The 20,314-nt window shown below is 38.0% G+C and overlaps 1 protein-coding gene across 6 annotated transcripts in view; it reads left to right on the top strand.

The window, feature by feature from the left end:
* Positions 1 to 20,314, top strand: part of Pde5a (phosphodiesterase 5A) — a 230,594-nt gene that overhangs the window by 166,522 nt on the left and 43,758 nt on the right. For all 6 annotated transcript variants that reach the window (XM_070022515.1, XM_070022514.1, XM_070022517.1 and 3 more), the window contains 5 exons: positions 1,040 to 1,107; positions 4,965 to 5,073; positions 6,366 to 6,453; positions 13,806 to 13,981; positions 15,003 to 15,062. In XM_070022515.1, the coding sequence (XP_069878616.1) occupies positions 1,040 to 1,107; positions 4,965 to 5,073; positions 6,366 to 6,453; positions 13,806 to 13,981; positions 15,003 to 15,062 (501 nt within the window). The remainder of the gene's footprint in view (positions 1 to 1,039; positions 1,108 to 4,964; positions 5,074 to 6,365; positions 6,454 to 13,805; positions 13,982 to 15,002; positions 15,063 to 20,314) is intronic.

The following is a 20,314-nucleotide window of genomic DNA, read 5'->3' as shown; positions in this document are numbered from 1 at the left end:
GCCTGTAATCCTAGCTACTTAGGGGGCTCAGGGTTGGAGGATTGCAATTCAAGCCCAGACAGAAAAATGTGAGACACCATGTCCAGCAAAAAGGATTGGAGGCATGGCTCAAGTGGTAGAGCACCAGCCTATTAAGCTCAGTACCCTGATTTCAGTACAGTAAAAAGAAACAAAAATCAAATAAAAACAGGAACAAAATCTTTCCAAAATTTACTCAATTCTTTCACTTTAAATTTATACAAGCATTGTCTTCTTTCTGTGTTTCTTTTTAATTCTTTTTTTTTTTTTTGGTTGTCAATAGACTATGTGTGCAAATGTATGTTTTGCTTTTTAGTGCAGTTTCAGAAGTGTTTCTCTGTGTCAATTAAGTCCTTACATTTCTCTTAATAATCTCATGAAATATTACTGAATAATGCATCTCTTTGAGAAGGTATCAGGGATTTAATAGCAACAGTTAATATATGTTAAAAAGGCTAAACACAGTTGGGAGCTGGTGGCTTATTCCTGTAATCCTAGCTATTCAGGAGGCTGAGATCTGAGGATCCTGGTTTGAAGAGAGCCCAGACAGATAAATCTAATAAGAGACTCTTATTTCCCATTAGACAACAAAAGGCCAAAATTGGAAGCATGGCTCAAGTGGTAGAGCACCAGCCTTGAGCACCAAAGCTCAAGGACAGTACCCAAGCCCTTAGTTCAGGCCCCAACAGGAGCAAATAAATAATTGATCAAATGTGTTTTTAAAAAATACACAGAAGTTTTCAAGGCAATAGATTAATACTTGGTAATAAAAAAAAAATAAGCCAAGTAGTACTAAAACTATATATTTCCAAGTAGAATGAAAAGTAATATGAACAAATCTCTAATACCGGGAATGAGCTGGGAGGATCTTATGAAATGAATATTGGGTCAGGTTGATTTGAGAGGAAGTAAAAATAGATTGCAGGGGTTGCTGCCGTTAGTCAATTATGTGACCTGTATGTGTGTGCACAGAGTTTTATTACCTTATCAAACCTATTTCTCATTCTTGTCTCTCTTCTAGGATTCTTTTTCTAGTGTGTTTCACATGGAATGTGAGGAATTAGAAAAATCATCAGATAATTTAACAAGGTAAAGCAATTTCTCTGGCTTCATCTTGTCTTTATCAGTGCATTACACTGGCTAAATCATTATCAGATCATTATTAGATTTATATGATAGAAATAAAATCACAGCCTATTTTTCTCCCCCACAAGTGGTTTTTGTTTGTCAAAATAACATTAGATGTAAAAGTTGCAGGATTTTTTTCCACTTGACCTACCAGAGAATTCTTTTCCATAGCAAATCATGTTACATTAATTACAACAGAGCAGGTTTTGGTGTGGTATTTGTGTGAATCAATGAGCTCATTTAAGACCCACAAGTACTATATGTTTTCATTATAGTTTTCATTTGCATATTTGACCGCTACTGGAAATCTCATAGATTGCTGAGCAAAACTTTTCTGCTATTCTCTTCTGATAGACCTAGAATCATCCATGAGGATTTAATTACGGTTTTGATCATACCCATGTACAAAGTATATTCCCAGATGGAGAGAATCAAGCCAGATCACAATCTAGTTCTCTTAATTATTTTCATTGTTTTACATTGTTCATTTCCCTGTTGGCAGCTATATATATGTATATATAAATATATATATCTGTATCTACATATCTATATGTAAAGCATACTTACATGATACAGAAGCTGCAGTCTCAATTTTATGTAGTTGGCTTTCTTTTTTGAAGAATTTTAAAAGAGATTAAAGGTAAACAACCTTACTCATATTTCTTCATTTACCTGTAGCAAAAAATTAATATGGTGCTGGGCAACTCAAGCCTGTAATCTCAGGTACTAAAGAGGCTGAGATTGTGAATTGAGGTTCAAAACCATCCTGGGAAGGAAAATCTGTGAGACTCTTTATCTTTAATTAACTAGCACAAAGCTGAAAGTGAAAAAGCCAAGGGAGAGTTCAAGGCCCTGAGTTCAATGACGTGTACACACACACACACACACACACACACACACACACACACACACACACACACACACACACACACACACACACACACACACACACACACACACACACACACACACACACACACACACACACACACACTAGTATTGCTGATTAAAAGGATAGGATCTCCTAAGGAGATAAGGTGTCAGAAATTGTTGGGTGTAATGCTGTGCATCATATTACTCAGTCCATTGTTAAAAACCATCTTACCCCTCAATTTATCTGACATATCCCCAAGCTTCCTGAGGAAATAGAATATTATTTTAAGTTTACTTTTGATATTAAAGTTCAAGACTTTTTTTTAGCATAGTGGACTTAGGGAATGAATGGTAAATAATTTCTATGCACATCTCAACTATAAGACATTCTGCCAGATAAATGGAGCATTATTAATATATTATATTAATATATATTAATATATAATATACTAATATATTATAATTAGCTGACATTTGTTGTGCAGAGGATTTCCTTGTTACATTTCCATCCGTGTTGACAATATGTTCAGTCAGTCTCATGCCCTCCATTGCTCCTCTTCTCTCCCTTCCCCATCTTGTTGCTGTGTGTGCGTGCATGTGTGTGCTCACCCACACATACATGTGCATGCACACGCACAAGTACTGGGGTTTGAACTCAGGACCTCATGTTCTCACTAGGATTTTCACTCAGGCTGGTACTCTGCCACTTAAGCCACCTTTTTGCTAGTTGGTTGTAGATAAGAGTTTCCCATATTTATCTGCTAAGATTGGCTTCTAACCTTGATCCTCAGATCTCAGCCTATGGAGAAGCTTGGATACAGACATAAGCTACCTGACCTGGCCCCTTTTTTTCCTTTTTTTGGGGGTGGTTGCTACGTATAAACATTCATTTATATATATATATATATATATATATATAAAAATTATAAATATATGTATAAACATGCACATATATAAATATTTACTTTTACACCATAGGAGAGTAGGAAAATTTGTGTAATATTCACTAAAAGTATAAAATTATAAGTTATATACATTTATCTTTGCTATTTATGGAAGTACATATGTGTATAGTTGTGTTTTATGCATTGGATTTTTATTTTTATTACAAGTTAAACCAGTTCTTCTGATTTCTGGTGGTAGTTGAAAACCCAGTGACTTGGTGTGTTATAGTGACCTCTACTGGTGAACACACTTTTTTCTTTTTTTTTTTTAAACAACAAAAAACAAAGACTTGGCTAGTTTCTGCTGAAAATCACATTCTTCTGTGTAGGCTAAGTAGAAGTTATCTTCTCCATTTTTTTCATCATTCCAAGTCAGTTCAAGTATAAAAATATTTTTATAAAAGCCAAATATATTGGTGTAACTGTCTCAAAAGAGACTAATTTTTAACTGATTGATTAGTTGATTTTATACTAATAAATATCATTTTGTATCAGTGCCTTGTGTTGGCTAGGTATTTTAAAGTGAGCCTTTGTTTCTAATGATGCAATAAAAGACTTTAGTCATACAATAAAATTTCATTAAAGATTAATTTCTAATAAAGATTACATAATGGTTCTAATTTTATAAACACAGACCTAAAAACATTGTTCAGTAACTTAAATCTTTTGAGAAAGGGTGACCTGATATGGATAGTTACTATTCTTTAGGTTTCTGAAACTGATTAGTGATAGAGCACAGTGCCCTTCAATTTTCATTATTGAACATTTTGTCAGTCTAAGCCACTTCCATGAGATGAAGCATGGTTGGGTAATAAGATGGTGTGGGCAGTAAATCGTGTGTGTGTATGTGTGTGTGTGTGTGTGTGTGTGTGTGTGTATGTGTGTGTGTGTGCGCGCAAGCGTGCGCATGTGCATGCACACATGCGCGTAAGCCAGTACTGGGGCTTGAACTCAGGGCCTGGGCCTAGGCATTGTTCCTGAGCTTTTTCGCTCAGGCTGGCACTCTACCACTTGACCCACAGGTCTGTTCTCATCTGTTGGCTGGTTAATTGGAGATAAGAATATCACAGATGTTCTTACGAGCTGACTTTGAACCACAATCTTCAGCTCTCAGCCTCCAGAATTGCTAGGATTACAAACATGAGACTCTAGTATACAGCCGTCTTTTTTTTTTTTTTTTCCAATTCGTAGGGCCTGAGCTCTGGGCCTGGGCGCTGTCCCTCAGCTCTTCAGCTCAAGGCTAGCACTCTACCACTTGAGCCATAGCACCACTCCTGTCTTTTTCTGCTTATGTGGTGCTGAGGAATCGAACCCAGGGCCTCATGTATGCAAAGCAAGCACTCTACCACTGAGCCACCTTCCTAGCCCTGTAAGTCATTTTTTATAGGTAGTTTTTAATCAGTTGAAAGTGATTGTTCCTTGAGGATTTTTCTAACCTATCCACGGGATAATTACCTTTTTACAACTTGACATGATACACTGACCACAGCTTGGAAATGTTAAGTTAAAACTTCAGTAATATATCAGGTAAACATTAGACTCGTACTCTAAGTGGAATAAAGTGTAGTACACTGTTGAGGTTGGTTTACTGCCAAGCGAATCCTAACACAACTGATTTCCTGGTGGCAGGCTTTTAACTTTCTGGGCTACCATTCAGAGAACCACCCAATGAGAGAAGAAATGAATGTGATGGAAGAAATGAATGAGAAGAGAGGCATGAATGTGATTTGTACAGTTCTTGTAGCTTTATTTTTGGGAAAATAGATATTTTAAAGCCCTCAATTCATACTTGTTACTTTTTTATTTGAATTATAAAACGATAAGTACATAGGATTAATCTTTCAAAATCACAAGCTTGAGCCACAGCTCCACTTTTGGCTTTTTTGGTGGTAAAGTGGAGATAAGAGTCTCATGGACTTTCCTGACCAGGCTGGCTTTGAACCATGATACGTGTTTTCTCAAAGCACAGAAGGGACTCATATCTGGTTATTCCTCCCACAGAGAGCGAGACGCAAACAAAATCAATTATATGTATGCGCAATATGTCAAAAACACCATGGAACCACTTAACATCCCTGATGTCAGCAAGGACACTCGCTTTCCCTGGACAGTAAGTAACCTGATTTGAGACCAGGAGGCCATTTTCCCTACAGGCCTCTTATTACAGCTGTTCTCCAGCATGAAGCCTGGCCCGGCAACATGAAGCACCCTTCTGGCTTGAGTTTATGTCATTGCCAGTCTACCCTAGCTAGCTCTGGGGGGACATGCACATCCATTTTGTCTGACTGTAAACAATGAAGGCCTGCATCTCAGACCTTGGAAACAGAATTCCAGATTCTTTTCTCATTTCGCTTCAGAAACAAAAGAGCATTGAGGCAGCTGCCCTGATTCTTTGACTTACACATCTGGGATATCTTATTTAAGGTTTTGTGGTATGGGCATTGGGCACAGTGGTATATATAATAGATTGACCAGGAAAAAAAGAAAAAGTCAGGCACTGATAGCTCCTGCCTGTAATCCTACCTGCTTAGGAAGCTGACACCTGAGGACTGTAATTCAAAGCCAACTTGGGCATGAAAGTCCGTGAGACTCTTATGTCCAATTATCAAAAAGCTCCAAGTGGTAGAGTACTAGCCTTAAACATAAAAGCTCAGGGACAGCACCCAGGCTCAAAGTTCAAACTCCAGTGCATGCGCGTGCGCGCGCACACACACACACACACACACACACACACACACACACACACAAACGATAATGGATTGGTATGTAGTTTCACATATGGTACAGGGCTTTCAGAATCTGCATATTTTCCATATGGAGATGCCTACTTTGCTAGTATGGCAGATATCAAAGAAATATTTGGCTTACTATTGTTGTGAACTCTTTGGAAAGTTTAAAGTAAAAGAAAAAAACCTGGAATTTTTTAAGCTTTTTTAGTGGTCTACAGAACTTATTGATATATTATTCTTAGATAAAATTGACTGCTTTTTATTACTTCTGAAAACTTCATTCTAATTTTTAACATGTTTCAATTTTGTCTCCAGCTCCTAAAAGATGAATATAGCCGAGTTTCAGTGGCTTACACCTGTAATCTGAGCTAGCCAGGATGCTGAGATCTGAGGATCTGGGTTTGAAGCCAGCCAGGGTAGAAAAGTTTGAAAGACTCTTGTCTCCAACTCATCAGAAAATTGTCAGCTAGCGTGTGGCTGTAAGTGGTTGAGCACCAACTGTGGCTGAAAAAGCTGAGCAAAAGCACAAAAGCCACTTCATTCAAGCCACTGAACCAGGACATAATCAATATATTCATGATTTCAAATATTCTATATCAGTAATATGACATCTAATGGGAAAAAATCAGTCTTTATCATTTGTGCTTTTTTATTTTGTTTTGTTTTTGTTTAGAATGAAACCACGGGAAGTGTAAACCAGCAGTGCATTAGAAGTTTGCTTTGTACACCTATAAAAAATGGAAAGAAGAATAAAGTCATAGGTAAAGCTTTTCCGTGGGCTTGGTTTTGAAAATCATATTTCCAGCTGCTTCTTTCTTTCCAGGATACATTTAAAGGTTCAGATGTCCGGGGTTGGGGGGGAATAGAAAAATAGCAGCAATAAAAGAATTTGGAAATTATTTTATGTTGATAAATGCTAATGGGCATTTGCATCTGATATCTTATTAACTGTCATGTGTTTTTTCAATCATTATAACCCAGTATCACACCTTTCCTCCTAGTGGCGTGGTTGAAAGTTTTTAGACCAAGTGAGTGATACCTAGATGTTAATGTGTTAATGTGTTAATTTTCTTAGAGCCTTACTTCCTACTCTTCATTGGTTTCAATAGAAGTTCAGATTGTAGGTTATATTACATATTTATTCAATAAGTAATTACTGAGTACTGTTTTAAGCTCTTGTGATAAATCAGCAAAGAAGAAATTGCTGCCCTGCAACTCTTATATACCTCTGTGAAAGTTACAGAAAACCTCTACTTCAGCCATAGCAGAAGAGTGCATTCTTCAAAAAATAGAGCGATATTTCCTATCGCCAATGTTTGTATTTCTTGCAACTATAGGCTATATTAGAAGCAAAGAAAAAGAACATGTGACTTGATACGCTATTTCTTCATGATTGATATTGAGAAAGTAGGTTGAATTTTAATATTCTCCCAAAACCCTGAGAGAAAGAAGGTATGAATTCCTTCTGAAGATAAGCTTTTGAAACTGGGTACTGGTGGCTCACACCTGTAATCCTAACTATTCAAGAAGCTGAGATCTGAGGATTAAAGTATAATCACCCGAAAACCCAAAGTAGAGCTGTGGCTCAAAGTGGTAGAGCTCTAGACTTTGGTGAAAAAGTTCAGGAACAATGCGCAGGCCTGCAGGCTTCCATAACCAACCAAAAAAAAAAAAGCTTTAAAATTAAGGCCCTAAAACCCTAATGGAACTATGCTTAGATATATAAATTTTCCTTACAAAACTTCAGGTTAGCCAGGCGCCTATGGCTTATAACTATAATCCTCACGAATCAGGAGACTAAGATCTGAGGATTGTGGTTCAAATCCAGCACAAAGCAAGAAAGTCTGTGAGGTTCTTATCTCCAATTAACCACCAGAAAACCAGAAATGGAGGTATGGCTCAAATGGTAGAGTACTAACCTTGAGCAAAAAAGCATAGGGACAGCACCCAGGTCCAGCGTTCAAGACCCAGGATCAACACACACAACACACACACACACACACACACACACGTTCTTCAGGTAGCAACATATGACTCTATCTCTTTTTAAAGGAGAGTATCAAGCAGAGGAAGGGAATAGCAGTATTGTTCATGAAAACAACAAAAGATCCATAAATATTGAAAGTACATCTTGAAGTTCTGTCCTGGAATGAGACTTCTTTTGCATTCAATGTGCAGATGAATGGGGAGAGATTTGTTTCCATGCATGGCGTATTCTGACCATGTGATGCACCAATCTTGGGTGGGGATGGACTTAGTATGTTGTAGCCAATACTATATCAACAGTTTGTCCCTAGGATTCATCCTTCCATCTTTGCAATGGCAGCCTAATGCCATTGAACTTTCCATCAATCTGCCTTCCCTTCTGATTCCAGGCCAACCAGTCTGACTTTCTTTGTCCTGATTATTTTTTCTTTAAAACATAGAATTGCTCGTAGGAAGAGAACACACTATTCATGTTCTCTCAGACATCTTGGTTGCTTTGACAGTTGCTTCCTCTTATAAATCAGTAGACTGAAGTTGAGGCAGCAGGCTGGAGCTGGAGGAACACATACTGTTGTTCCTGGGTCAGACCTGTTTCTTGTTGTACATGAAGACCATTCTGGTTCTCTTAAGTTGCTCTGTCATTTTCCAGATTGGTCCTCAGCAAATTTAGCCACTTTGACCTTGAACCTCTTAAGGTCAGATTCTGTCCATGATGATATGCATATTAAAAGTACCTGAGAAACATGCATGTCATCTTCCTGCCAGCCTGTTTGGTCAGCATATACTCCAGCATATAAAATAATCGAGGCTAATGAATATGTAAGCTCTCCTTGGAAGGTGACCACTAATCAGATGACCATAAGCACTAAGAAAAACCTGCAGAGAATGGTGACCAATGTGTTATCAAACCAATAACTATTGGTTTTTGTAACTTAAGGGACCAAAGAGAAAGCTAAATTATATCATACTTCTTTTTAATACATGTTTTCATATGAATGTGTAAGGATTGACTACAGGCTGCCTTGAACATCTGAAAAATGTGAACTTGAATCCCAGATGTGCTATTTGCTAGTAAGCTGTAGGAAGTAAGACAGAATGGCAACTTGATAGAACAAGCATGTCACTTTTTCTCAGCAGGGTCTCTTTGCAGTCTAACTGGGAATGGGGAGTGACTAGGGGAAGTGATGCATTGAGCATTCATCCATCGCTTTATAAGTGAGAAGTGGTAGGGAGAAATGCAGAGAGCCCCCTCCCCGTCCCCCCCCCAGGAGTTTCCCAGCATGCTGCGGGCTTCACTCCCTTTGATTGATAGAAATCATTGTGAGTACATTACACACCTTGTGGACCTCTCAGGGTTTGAAACAAGTCAACAACAGCAAGAAGTAAAATAATGTTTGGGGCTGGGGGTGTAGCCCAGTAGTAGAGCACTTGTCTGGCATGCACAAGGTCCTGGGATTCATTCCTGTCATTGTAAAGAACAATATAGAAGAACATTTGAAATAATCTTATTTCCCTTGGCATACATTTTGTGTCACCCTGCTTGATAACAGAGCCAAAAGTAAGTGGTTTGAAACTAGTTGGAGTAGGAAAGTCTGTGAATTGTATCTCCAATTAACCACCAAAAAGCCAGAAGTGAAGCTGTGACTTAAGTGGTAGAGAATCAGCCTTGAGTGAAAAAGCTCATGAACAGAACAAAGGTCCTAAATTCAAGCCTTAATATTCATCCACACTCTCTCTCTCTCTTTCTCTCTCTCTGTCTCATACACACACACACACACACACACACACACACACACACACACACACACACATACACACTGTAAATAACAAAACCAAATTATTTCCATGGCAATATTGAGGGGGTGGGGGAGGTGCTTAAGTTGAATTCAAATATGAGCAGGAAAATCTCCAGTGCTCCCCTGCTATTTTGTAAGTGTGACAAAACTAGGAATTTGAACTCTGGGCTATACTCGCATACCCACAGACACAGCATGGAAAATATCATGTTTGTGGATAATTTATCTGGCATGTCACAGGGAAGATTCTGCTATTGTGTGATTCTAATAGAGAATCCCCATGTGCAGAAAGATGGCTGAACCCATGTGTTTTCTGTAATCTCCTTCCTTCCCCCCTCATTTTTTCTCATTACTGACATTTCGATGAAATTATAGCCATTACACCAGTACAGGGCCTGTTGGATCATCTAATTTATTCCCTGGACTATTGTTTCATTTCAACACATGTTATCTTAGGCCTCTGCCTGCTGCATTGTTTCCATGACTTGGCTTCCAATGCTATCAAGGAAAAACGGTTCTCAGTCAGCATTCATTTATTTTCATCAGCTCTCTCTGTCTCTCCATTTATCAGGCTAAATAGGCCTTTTTCCCATTTTGTATTCACCAGCAATTTTGATGTCTGTTTTCCATATTCCAGGGCACATTTTGAAGGAATCAGTCGCAGGAACTAGGCAAAGAAAACTTAGACAGCCTATCTGGAACATTTCCAATTAAATAGTTCAGTAGAAAAAAAAAAAAGGTGTGGTAGAAGCCAACAACACCTTATTTGACAGAAAAATGTTACAGAGAAATATGTACTTGTTTCTGATCATCTGTTCTAAATTGCTTCTCTTGTTCACATTGTATTTTCTTTCTTTTTTTTTAATTATCCTTAAGCTATTGTATAAAGGGGTTTGGATTCACCATGTCGGTTTGTGAGGAGTGCGGTGCATCTTGATCTGTCACTCCTTCCGTCATTCTCCCCCACCTCTCCCAACCCTCCTCTCAGGTTACCTGGCTCCATTTTACATGACACTTTCACATTGCATATCAGCTAGGTGTGATGGCACACACCTGTACATCTCAGCAACTGGGAAAGCTGAGGCAGAATGATTCCAAGTTCAAGGCCAGTGTGGAAAGCTTAGCAATAGCCTATGTAATGTCCTGAATATGTAAACCATGCCTAGCATGTTAGAGAACCAGAGTTTAATCTCTAGTTCTACAAAAAGAATAAAGAAAGTGGCAACCAATACTAATTAGAAAGTTGACTTTTTTTTCTTAGAAGTCATTGAAAAAGTTATATGTAAAGTGGTTTAAGAAAACTTTCACTCAAAGGAAATTCTAACCAAACTAGAGAAGAGATGATGAAACAGACACACAGAAAAGGAGAAAATAAAATAATTAACAACTGATCTGATTGCTTAGTGGAAAATCCCAAGAGACTCGGCTCAAATGTTTGGTCATCAAGTTTTTAAGGAAAAATAGCTTAATGTATACCAACATAAATGTGTTTTAAAATAATGAAAAAAAAATCCCATCATAGTAACAAGACATAAGTCCCTGGCAATTTTTGCTATCGCTGAGAGAAAACTAAATTGTACTCAGCAACTTAAAATCTTGGACAAGTGATTTTTTTTTTTGCCAGTCCTAGGGCTTGAACTCAGGTCCTGGGTGCTGTGCTCAAGGTTAGCACTCTACCACCTGAACCACAGTGCCATTTCCAGCTTTTTCTGGAGGTAAGAGTTTCATGGACTTTCTTGCGCAGGCTGGCTTCAAACCACCATCTGCAGATCTCAGCCTTCTGAGTAGTTAAGATTATAGGCATGAGCCACCAGTGTCTGGCTGATATTTTCTAAATGAGTAGGAGTCTGTTTTCTGAGATATCAACTCTTTTTGGAAAAGGTTTCTAGCAGGTTTAATACATATCTTCATCAGATGGGAAAAGTGATATACATTATTAACTTTTACATTTATATCTAAACAGTACTTTAAAAATCAGTGCATATTTTTACATAATATAGAATTAGTTAGCCAATACTGAATTATCTTTTCTGAATGTAAAGTGAGGTCAAAATAACATCATTAAAAGTAGGATATATGTATAACAGCACTAGATTGACTTAAAAAAAAAGAAAAAAGTAAATACTCAAATCTAGACTGTACAATTGTGTTATTATAAATATATATATATATATTAAGGTATATTTCATTGCTTTATAAGTAAATGCTGTTTGTTGAAAGATACCATTTTATGTATTCCAAGAAAGGAAGAAAAAATATTTTTATTATTAGTTATGACTGTTGTGGTTGTATTCATTTCTCTTTTTTTCTTTTTCGTGTGTGTGTGTGCACATGCGTGCATGTGTGTGTGTGTGTGCGCGCACACACGTTTTTTGGGGGGGGGAGGGTATCCGGTTGTGGGGCTTGAACTCTGGGGCCTGGGCTCTGTCCCTCAGCTCTTCAGCTCAAGGATAGGGCTCTACCACTTGAGCCACAGCACCACTTCCAGCTTTTTTCTTTTTGCTTATGTGGTGCTGAGGAATCGAACCCAGGGCCTCAGGCATGCAAGGCAAGCGCTCTACCACTGAGCCACCTTCCCAGCCCAAGCACGCACTTTTTTGTAAGCTGTTTTGCTCAAAGCTGGCAATTGAGCTACAGCTCTACTTCTATGTTGGGTTTTTTTTTTTTTAGTGGTTAATTGGAGATTAGTTTCATGGACTTTCCTGCCTAGGCTGGCTTCAGAGTGTGATCCTTACATCTCAGCCTCCTGAGTAGCTAGGATTGCAGGTGTGAGTCGCCAGTGACCAGCCTAGTAGCTCTTCATGTATTTATTCATTGGACTTTGAGGCAGATTGTAAACATACTTACCTAGAAGACTGCCTGAAATTCAGCCCAGGGCCTGTTATTCTTTTCTTGCTAGACATGTAAGAACTCTAATGAAGCAATTTTAAGAACTTTGTTTATGAAAAGTGGCTACATGTAGAAGATAGACAACTTTCATGAAAAGAAAGGCAAATCCACCGTGGTATGAGAAGAACAGCATGAGTATCACACGCCTCGAGAACATGGGATTTGGGAGACAGCCAGATGCCTATATAAACAGTTCTGTAGTTATAACTGGAGATTCACAAAGGTTAAAGGACATAACCCTTGTCTTCTGCTGTCCTGGGATAGTGTTTTTGAGATAATGAATGCTCACTGCCCATGAGTGCATGACTGTTTCTTACAATGTCCAGATTTATTTTGTTGGCTTTGAAATTTTCCTAGATGATGGACTGGCAAAAGAAAAATAGTCCCGGTGGCACTCATGCAGAGAGAAAAATGAATGTGGATGTCTTTACTCTCTAGACAAATTTTTAAAAATGTAGAGAGAAAAGACTAGTCCAGCTCATTTTGTAGTTTTTTTTTAAATAAAGGAGTGATGGCAGTGGTGATAACAGATTAATATGTAGTTATATGTCATCACAGACTGTATAAAAGCCTTGTGTGCTCCAGGAAAAATAGGGAGAAGAGACTGTAATCTTCATGGGAAAGTAGTTTGAGTTAGAGCTGCAGTCCTAAATTTTTTTTCATTAGTTCTTTTTTTTTTTTTTTTTGAGTTCTTGTTGTCTGCCAGGAAGTTTATTAACTGAGGAAATAGAACTGGAAGGGGGGGAAACATTTAAATTGCTAATTCCAAAATACTTAACAGTCTGGAAAGAAAACCAGAAGTAAGGTTCCATTGTGACCCACCAAAAGGGCAAAGAGGTCCAGGTGTGGTGGTTCATACCTGTAGTCCTAACTACTCAGGAGGCTGATATATGAGGATCAAAGCAACCAGGGCAGGAAAGTCCATGAAACTCTTACTTCTGTGTGTTATATGAGCTCCCAGACGTCTCAGCTGATTTTCTTGCTTTCTGTATTCTGTGTTTGGAATTGCCTTTATTGTTTTTGTTGTTTGTTTTCCACTGCAGATTTCTCAGCAAGGAAAGGCAAGTTTGTGTGACCCAAAATTCTGATGTGCATCAAAATTGTATTCTTGGCACGTGAACAAAAATCCAATTAGTTTCCAAAGGACAAATTGTCTTCAGGGACTCAGTTAATCAAAAATTCACAACCCAGTCTGGAGGAAAATAGCACTCTAGGATTTTTTTTTTTTAACACCAGCAATGCGCATTGAGGACTCTGTGAAACTATTTCTAGTGTTCATTAATTCTTTACCTAGCTTCTGTTTGTGGATGGTCATTTAATTGTTTGGAGATGCCAGGCATTTCTAAGAGAACCTTGTTAGGCCATGCTTTGAAGGTGAGTGTTCAAGCCAATTAGAGCTGTCAGGATCATTCATCGCCGCTGAATTTCTTGTATTGTCACAGGAGTTTGCCAGCTTGTTAATAAGGTAGAGGAGAATACTGGCAAGGTTAAGCCTTTCAACCGAAATGATGAACAGTTTCTAGAAGCTTTTGTCATCTTTTGCGGCTTGGGGATCCAGAACACACAGATGTATGAAGCCGTGGAGCGAGCCATGGCCAAGCAAATGGTCACATTGGAGGTAAGATGAAATTTTGAGGACTCCTCAGTCTGGTTTTTCTTTCCTTATGTTGTATGTTGTTCTAACCTTGTGTCCTTAGAAAAATCATGTGATTTGCATAATGAGAACTGAGAAAAACAACACTGAGCATCTTCTAGAAACTTGTCAAGGCTCATAGAACCCAAACAAGACTCAAGTTACTGCTTGCCCTGCCAGTTCCCTGCTTTTGTCTTCAGAAAGTAATAGTCAACTGATAACATGGCTTACTGCTACTGCAGTCTGTCCCTTCCCCATTTCTGAGATCTTTCTAGGCAGACACTTGTAAAAACAAAAAATAAATAAATAAAACAAGAACAAGAATAACTCCTACATTAAAAAAAAATGAAAAGTAAGGAAAAGAAATCAATAGAAAGCAGGAATGTTTTTTTTTTTAACTACAGATTTCTGGATTCTCATTTCTGAAAATTCTGATTCAATAATCATTTTGTGGAGAAGCTGGGAACATTGTCTTTGTTGAAATAGAACTCCTAAAACATTTTATTTTATTTACTTTTTAATTTTTTTTATTGTTATTATAAAAGTGATGTACAAAAGGGTTGTTACATAAGTCAGATAACAAGTACATTTCTTTTGGACAATGTCACGCCTTCCTAACTTTTTATTTTAAAAGTATGATAAACATTTTAAATATAACCCCTACCTTAGTTAACATAATCAGTATATTGTTTAAAAGAAGAACTCAAAATAAACTTTCTGCCAAATTCAATCCAATAGTTATTTCTGGGGTGAGTTATAAATCATGTGTTAGTTGTCTCAACAATGTCAGAATGAAAGTTACAAGGGTTTTCTCTGAAAGTAGGGATGGAATTTGTTTATCAGAAGCACACAGTGAAACTTGCCCAAGGGTTTTCACTGTGTTGATGGAAGCAAAAAGAGGGAGATGACACTCATTGAAGGCTAGTCACCTCTCCAAGAAGTATGAGCGGAATTGCAGACTAGGTATCTTTCTCTCCATCCACATTCAAGTCTCTTCTTGTCACAGGTTCTGTCCTATCATGCTTCAGCTGCAGAGGAAGAAACAAGAGAGCTCCAGGCTTTGGCAGTAAGTAATTCTTTTCTTTCTTCTTAATACTCAATAACCATCGGGCGCTGGTAGCTCACACTTGTAATCCTAGCTACTAAGATCTGAGGATTGTGATTCAAAACCAACCCCGTGCAGTAAATTTCTGTGAGTCACATATCCAGTTAACCACAAAAAGCCAAGAAATGGTGCTGTGGCTCAAGAGTAGAGCTTTAGCCTTGAACAGAAAAGCTCAGGGATAAAGCCCAGGCCATGAGTTCAAGCCCCGTAACTGACAAAAAATAAAAATAAAAAAACCCAACTAACTACAACAATACATGCAATGCACAATTTTCTGTGGCCCTAGATACTTTATTAAATGTGGTAAACATTTAGATGGACACTAGTCAAAATACTTAATCAACACTTACTTTCCTTTGAGGGTTCAAAATTACTGATCATACAGGCAACAAGTAACATATATGGACTTTACAAAACATATTATTCTGTATTTTTTCACTCTCTTTTAATCTGTAGGTTAGCTTTGAGTTCCTCAGGAAATAGAGACAGATTACTGTCAACCACCAGTGACAATCAATTGTTTTGGTTTTTTTAAAACCAGTACTTGATTCAGAATTGAGAGGAATTTTAATTTCAGATCCTATGGTTTTATGGTATACAGTTTAAAATTGAGTTCATGTGAGCTAAGTTACTGAATTCTCATTGCATGGTTCATTAGCATCACACTAGAGAAAAGCTGGTGGGTTTGTAGGCCAAGGAGCCATGCATTCTCACTCTGCATTGGAATTGGCTGATTGAGACATGTGAAAAGGTTCTTTTTGTATCTCTTTGACTTCACATTTATTTGAGATGACCAGAGAGGTGACATCCATGTGAAGATGTGACAAGAGTCATGAATGAATGGAAATTTTGATCAGATTATTGAAATCCTTTTTGTTAATGGACATCATCATTGTAGCCTGTCATATACTAAACTTTTTATACCTTGACGTATATTTCTCATGTTAATTGCTCAACTATGTCATGTAGGCCTCACTGATGACTAGAATGCCAAAGGACATGTTCAAGGTCACGCTGCCATGATGGGGTGGGGCTTGAGAGAGAAGCTCACACTCCATTCATTGTAAAGTATTGAGAGTTACAAAGCAGGAAGTAGAAAGAGGACAAGGAAGCATTCTCAGCTGAATCAGGGAAAAGGAAAATGAGTCATTGCTCAGGAGTAGTGCCAGAATCTTTAGGTGATTCTACCTGAATGGTTAGATATCTTTCCTAACCAGCTTCCATTAGAATTGGTTACATTTATTGAGTGTGTTCAGGAATAGTCTTTGAAATTACAAAGCCACTTTTCAGTTGTTTACAAAGGCATGTAGGTTTAAAATGGGATTCACTTAGCTCTGCACTGGAGGCTCATGCCTATAATTCTAACTACTCAGGAGGCTGAGAGCTGAAAAGCATGGTTCAAAGCCAGCCCCTGGCTAGAAGTCGAGCTGTGGCTCAAGTGGTAGAATGCTAGCCTTGAGCAAAAAAGTGCAAAGACAGCACCCCAGGCCCTGAATTCAAGCCCCAGGACTGACAAACACACAATAAGATTCACCGCAAGCATAATGGATCTATTTATTTAATCTTCCTACAAGGATAGAATTCCCAACTGCACATCACCTATGAACTGCAAACTTTTCAAGAAGGATGTTTTACAGCATGATGAAGTTGTGCTCAAGTTGAAGGCAGGTTTATAAACTTTTTCATGTTCTTATTTTTTGATAAATACAAACTAGCAAATAGAGTAATTTTAACAAATTCTCTAAAAGAATCACAAGAATATTAATTCAGGCTTTTTAATTTGAAAATAGTATATACTCTTTTCTCCTTCCTCCCCCTCCCCCACCCAAAACAATCTGAAAACAATTTTCTCAATTGTGCTTATAATTTTAGCAAGAGAAAAACATTCAGGGCTGAGAATTGCTGTAATTTGCATTGTTCAAAGCCATCTGTTGTTCCGTTCAGAAAATAGATTTCTGGCAACTGCGTTGAAAAATGTGGGGTCCATCGCTTGTAGGTCAAGTGATTCATTTAAATTGGTTGGAATTTAGCAACTGATTTCAATTTTCATTTCCTATCCACTGAATTAAAATTCCTTGAGTGTCCAACCAAACAGGTGTTTGTATCATCCAGCAATCATTGCCTTTATCCTGTGTCTGATTATCTCCATTTAAAGCCTACACTGAAAAGCTGTCAAATGGTTTCTAAACTTTTATTTTTAAAAATTTATTCTTAGGAGAATTACATAATGTATTGATGTATACTAAATCTTTACGCCTGTGTCCAGAAAGTTTGTTGTTCCAAGTTATATCAGAATAATTAATTGATAGGAAATTCAGAATCCTGTTCCTTCTCTGTGTTTTGAGGTTTTTTAAAAATATTATTTTTAGTCTCACTTTCTTTTGGATTAAAATTGGATGTAACAGAAGTAGGGCCTTAAAATTAAGCAATTTACTATAAATCTTTTATTTACTTTCCAAATTGTTTTATTTTCTCTAAGTAGCTATACAAAGGGGTATTCAATATAGACCTTTTAACAGTCCTTCATCATAGCTGTGGATAACAAGGCATTCCAGCTGACTTGGGTCTGGTTATTCAGTTGTGGCATTAGTGGCTCACTCTTGTAATTCTAGTCAGGAGTCTGAGATCTGAAGATTGGTTCAAAGACAGCCAGAGCAAACAAATCTGAGACTAGTAGAGCACCACTTAGATGAAAAAGCTGAGTAACAGCATTCAAGTCCTGAGCTCAAGTCCCAGTACTACCAGTACATACACACACACACACACACACACACATGCACACATGCGCACGCACACATGCGCATGCGTGCACACATACACACATATCTTGAGAGTATATTAAAGCAGGGAAGAGAAATAAAGGCATAGTGGCGCACATCTGTAGTGCAGCTACTCAGGAGGTAGGGGGTAGAAGATTGTAATTAAAAACCAGTTCAGAGAAAAAGTTAGGCAGACCAGAGCTCAGCAAACATACCAGCTGTGACATGTGATCCTAGCTAAAGGGATCCTGTAGATGGGGAGATCAAGGTCCACAGATAGCCCTGAGCAAAACATCAAGACCCCAGGTAAAGAGTAACTAAAACTGAAAGTACTGGAAGAATAGCTCAAGTGGTAGAGCATCTGCTTAGCAGACACAGGGCCCTGAATTTAAAACCCAGTATGAGCAGAAGGGAAGAGACAACCGTATTCTATAGACTGTGATGTAGCAGCTGTGACTTTATTCAAAATCTGGAGCCAGGCTGGTACAGACCAGTCTGTCCTCTGTGGGAGAGGCCCTGAGAAAGAGAGGGCCTGTGGGGCCAGAGATCATAGAGACGCCTGCCATGATTTTGTCCTTGCAGTCTTCAGTATCATAGATGAAGCACCTTCTATTAATACTGTTCCTGAAAATACATTTACTTTAAAAAAGGACTATTAAGATTGACGTTTCTTTTCCTTTTGCCATTTATATTGAACAAATATCAAGAAGTAGTGAAACCAAATGCCTTTACAAAACCCCAGAGAGTTTGACATTTCATGGGAGAGCAAGTTCAGTAACATCCCTCTTTTCAGAAGACTTCTTTTAATAAATAATGTTACGAACAAGTAGCCCTTTCTTAATTGTTAGCTATGAGGGGAAGTTACTTCCAGTTTCCATTCATTCTTATTTTGGTGCGATTTCAGACCTGGGGTGGGCAGAGACCATCTGATAGCAATGTGGGTTTTGTTGTTTGTATAAAGAACACATAATTTAAGAAGAGGGAAATGGATGGACCTAGAACAAATCTTATTAAATGAGGTAAGCCAAGCTCAGAAACACAAACAGCACTTGTTTTCTCTCATATGCAGAAGCTACATCTAAAATACACTAGGACATGATAAATTATAGACTCTAGATATTCACACACAGAGGCCTATGTGCCTCTGATCATATAAAATATTGTTTATCAAAATGAATTCCAGGAAATGAAAACAGGAGGATTTTTTTCCTTTGGTGTTTTTGTTTCCTTTCTATCTTGTTTGTTCATTTACCTGTCTTTGGGAGGGTAAGAGGAGGCCTAGAAGTAGAGGGGCAAAAGGGTGGACAAATCAGCTGTGCTACTCACTAGACACTATACAACTTGTGGCTGGGGACAGGAGGGAAAAACTGGGGAAAAGCAAGGAAAGGAGTGACATTGTCCAAAAAGAAATGTACTCATGACCTGACTTATGTAACTGTAACCCCTCTGTACATCACCTTTATAACAACAACAACAACAACAAAGACACACAATTGACCACATTTTGTAGTCATGAAGCTAGGAGTGTTTATTTTCTGCTGAGGTTACCGGCGACTTTACCACAGGCTAAAAATAAATCTTCTTTATGAGGCCTCCACCAAAAATAAGAAACTCAATCGTTTTTAAAGATTGTTGTATTTGCTTTATCCAAATGTGTTTATTTCTGTGAACACATCCTTTATAGATTGCAAGGAGACCATACACTTTGTAACTACACTATTTTTTTTTACTATTTCATTTCTTGGTTGAATTATCGAAAAGATGCCCTCCTTATTTGTGTGCTTAGGGGACACACAGTATGTCCCTTCTGTTACAGAAGTGATCTTCATAGGGGAAGTTGTGGAGAGGGCTCTCATGTCCTAAGATGTTACACAGCCCAGCTGGAAAAGTAGATGTGGGCTTAGATTTCCTGTCACTGAATGTTAAGGTTCTTTTGTTTTTTGTTTTGTCAGTTGTGGGTCCTGAACTCTGGGCCTGGCCACTGTCCCTGAGCTCTTCAGCTCAAGGCAAGTACTCTACCACTTGAGCTACAGCACCACTTCTGGTTTTCTGGTAGTTAATTAGAGATAAGAGTCCACAGACTTTTCTGTCTGGGCTGGCTTTGAACCATGATGCTCAGATCTCAGCCTCCTGAGTAGCTAGAATTATAGGTGGGAGCCACCAGCACCTGGCCAACTACCAACATATTTCTGTTCGACTAAACAACTGTATCTCATTTATGTATGTGTCTGTCTTCCCCATTGGACTCTTCATTATGGAGTGTAATAATGATGTTGACTATTTAGTGATGACATAAAAGCCTGGTTTGTGTGTTTTGTTGGATGATTGTTTAAATGAATTGATGCATTCTATAAAACCCACACTTCTTTAGAGCTTATAGCAAAAAGAAACAAATTACCAGCTCAAGTTTCTTAACTTCAATTCAGTAAGATTTTTTTACTTATTTTTTTCTGC

This window comes from Dipodomys merriami, unplaced genomic scaffold, assembly GCF_024711535.1.
Source record: "Dipodomys merriami isolate MVZ:Mamm:240054 unplaced genomic scaffold, mDipMer1.0.p SCAF_15, whole genome shotgun sequence".
NCBI classification, from domain to species: Eukaryota; Metazoa; Chordata; class Mammalia; order Rodentia; family Heteromyidae; genus Dipodomys; species Dipodomys merriami.
The sequence above is the reverse complement of the archived record's forward strand: the minus strand, read 5'-3'. Positions and strand labels throughout refer to the sequence as shown.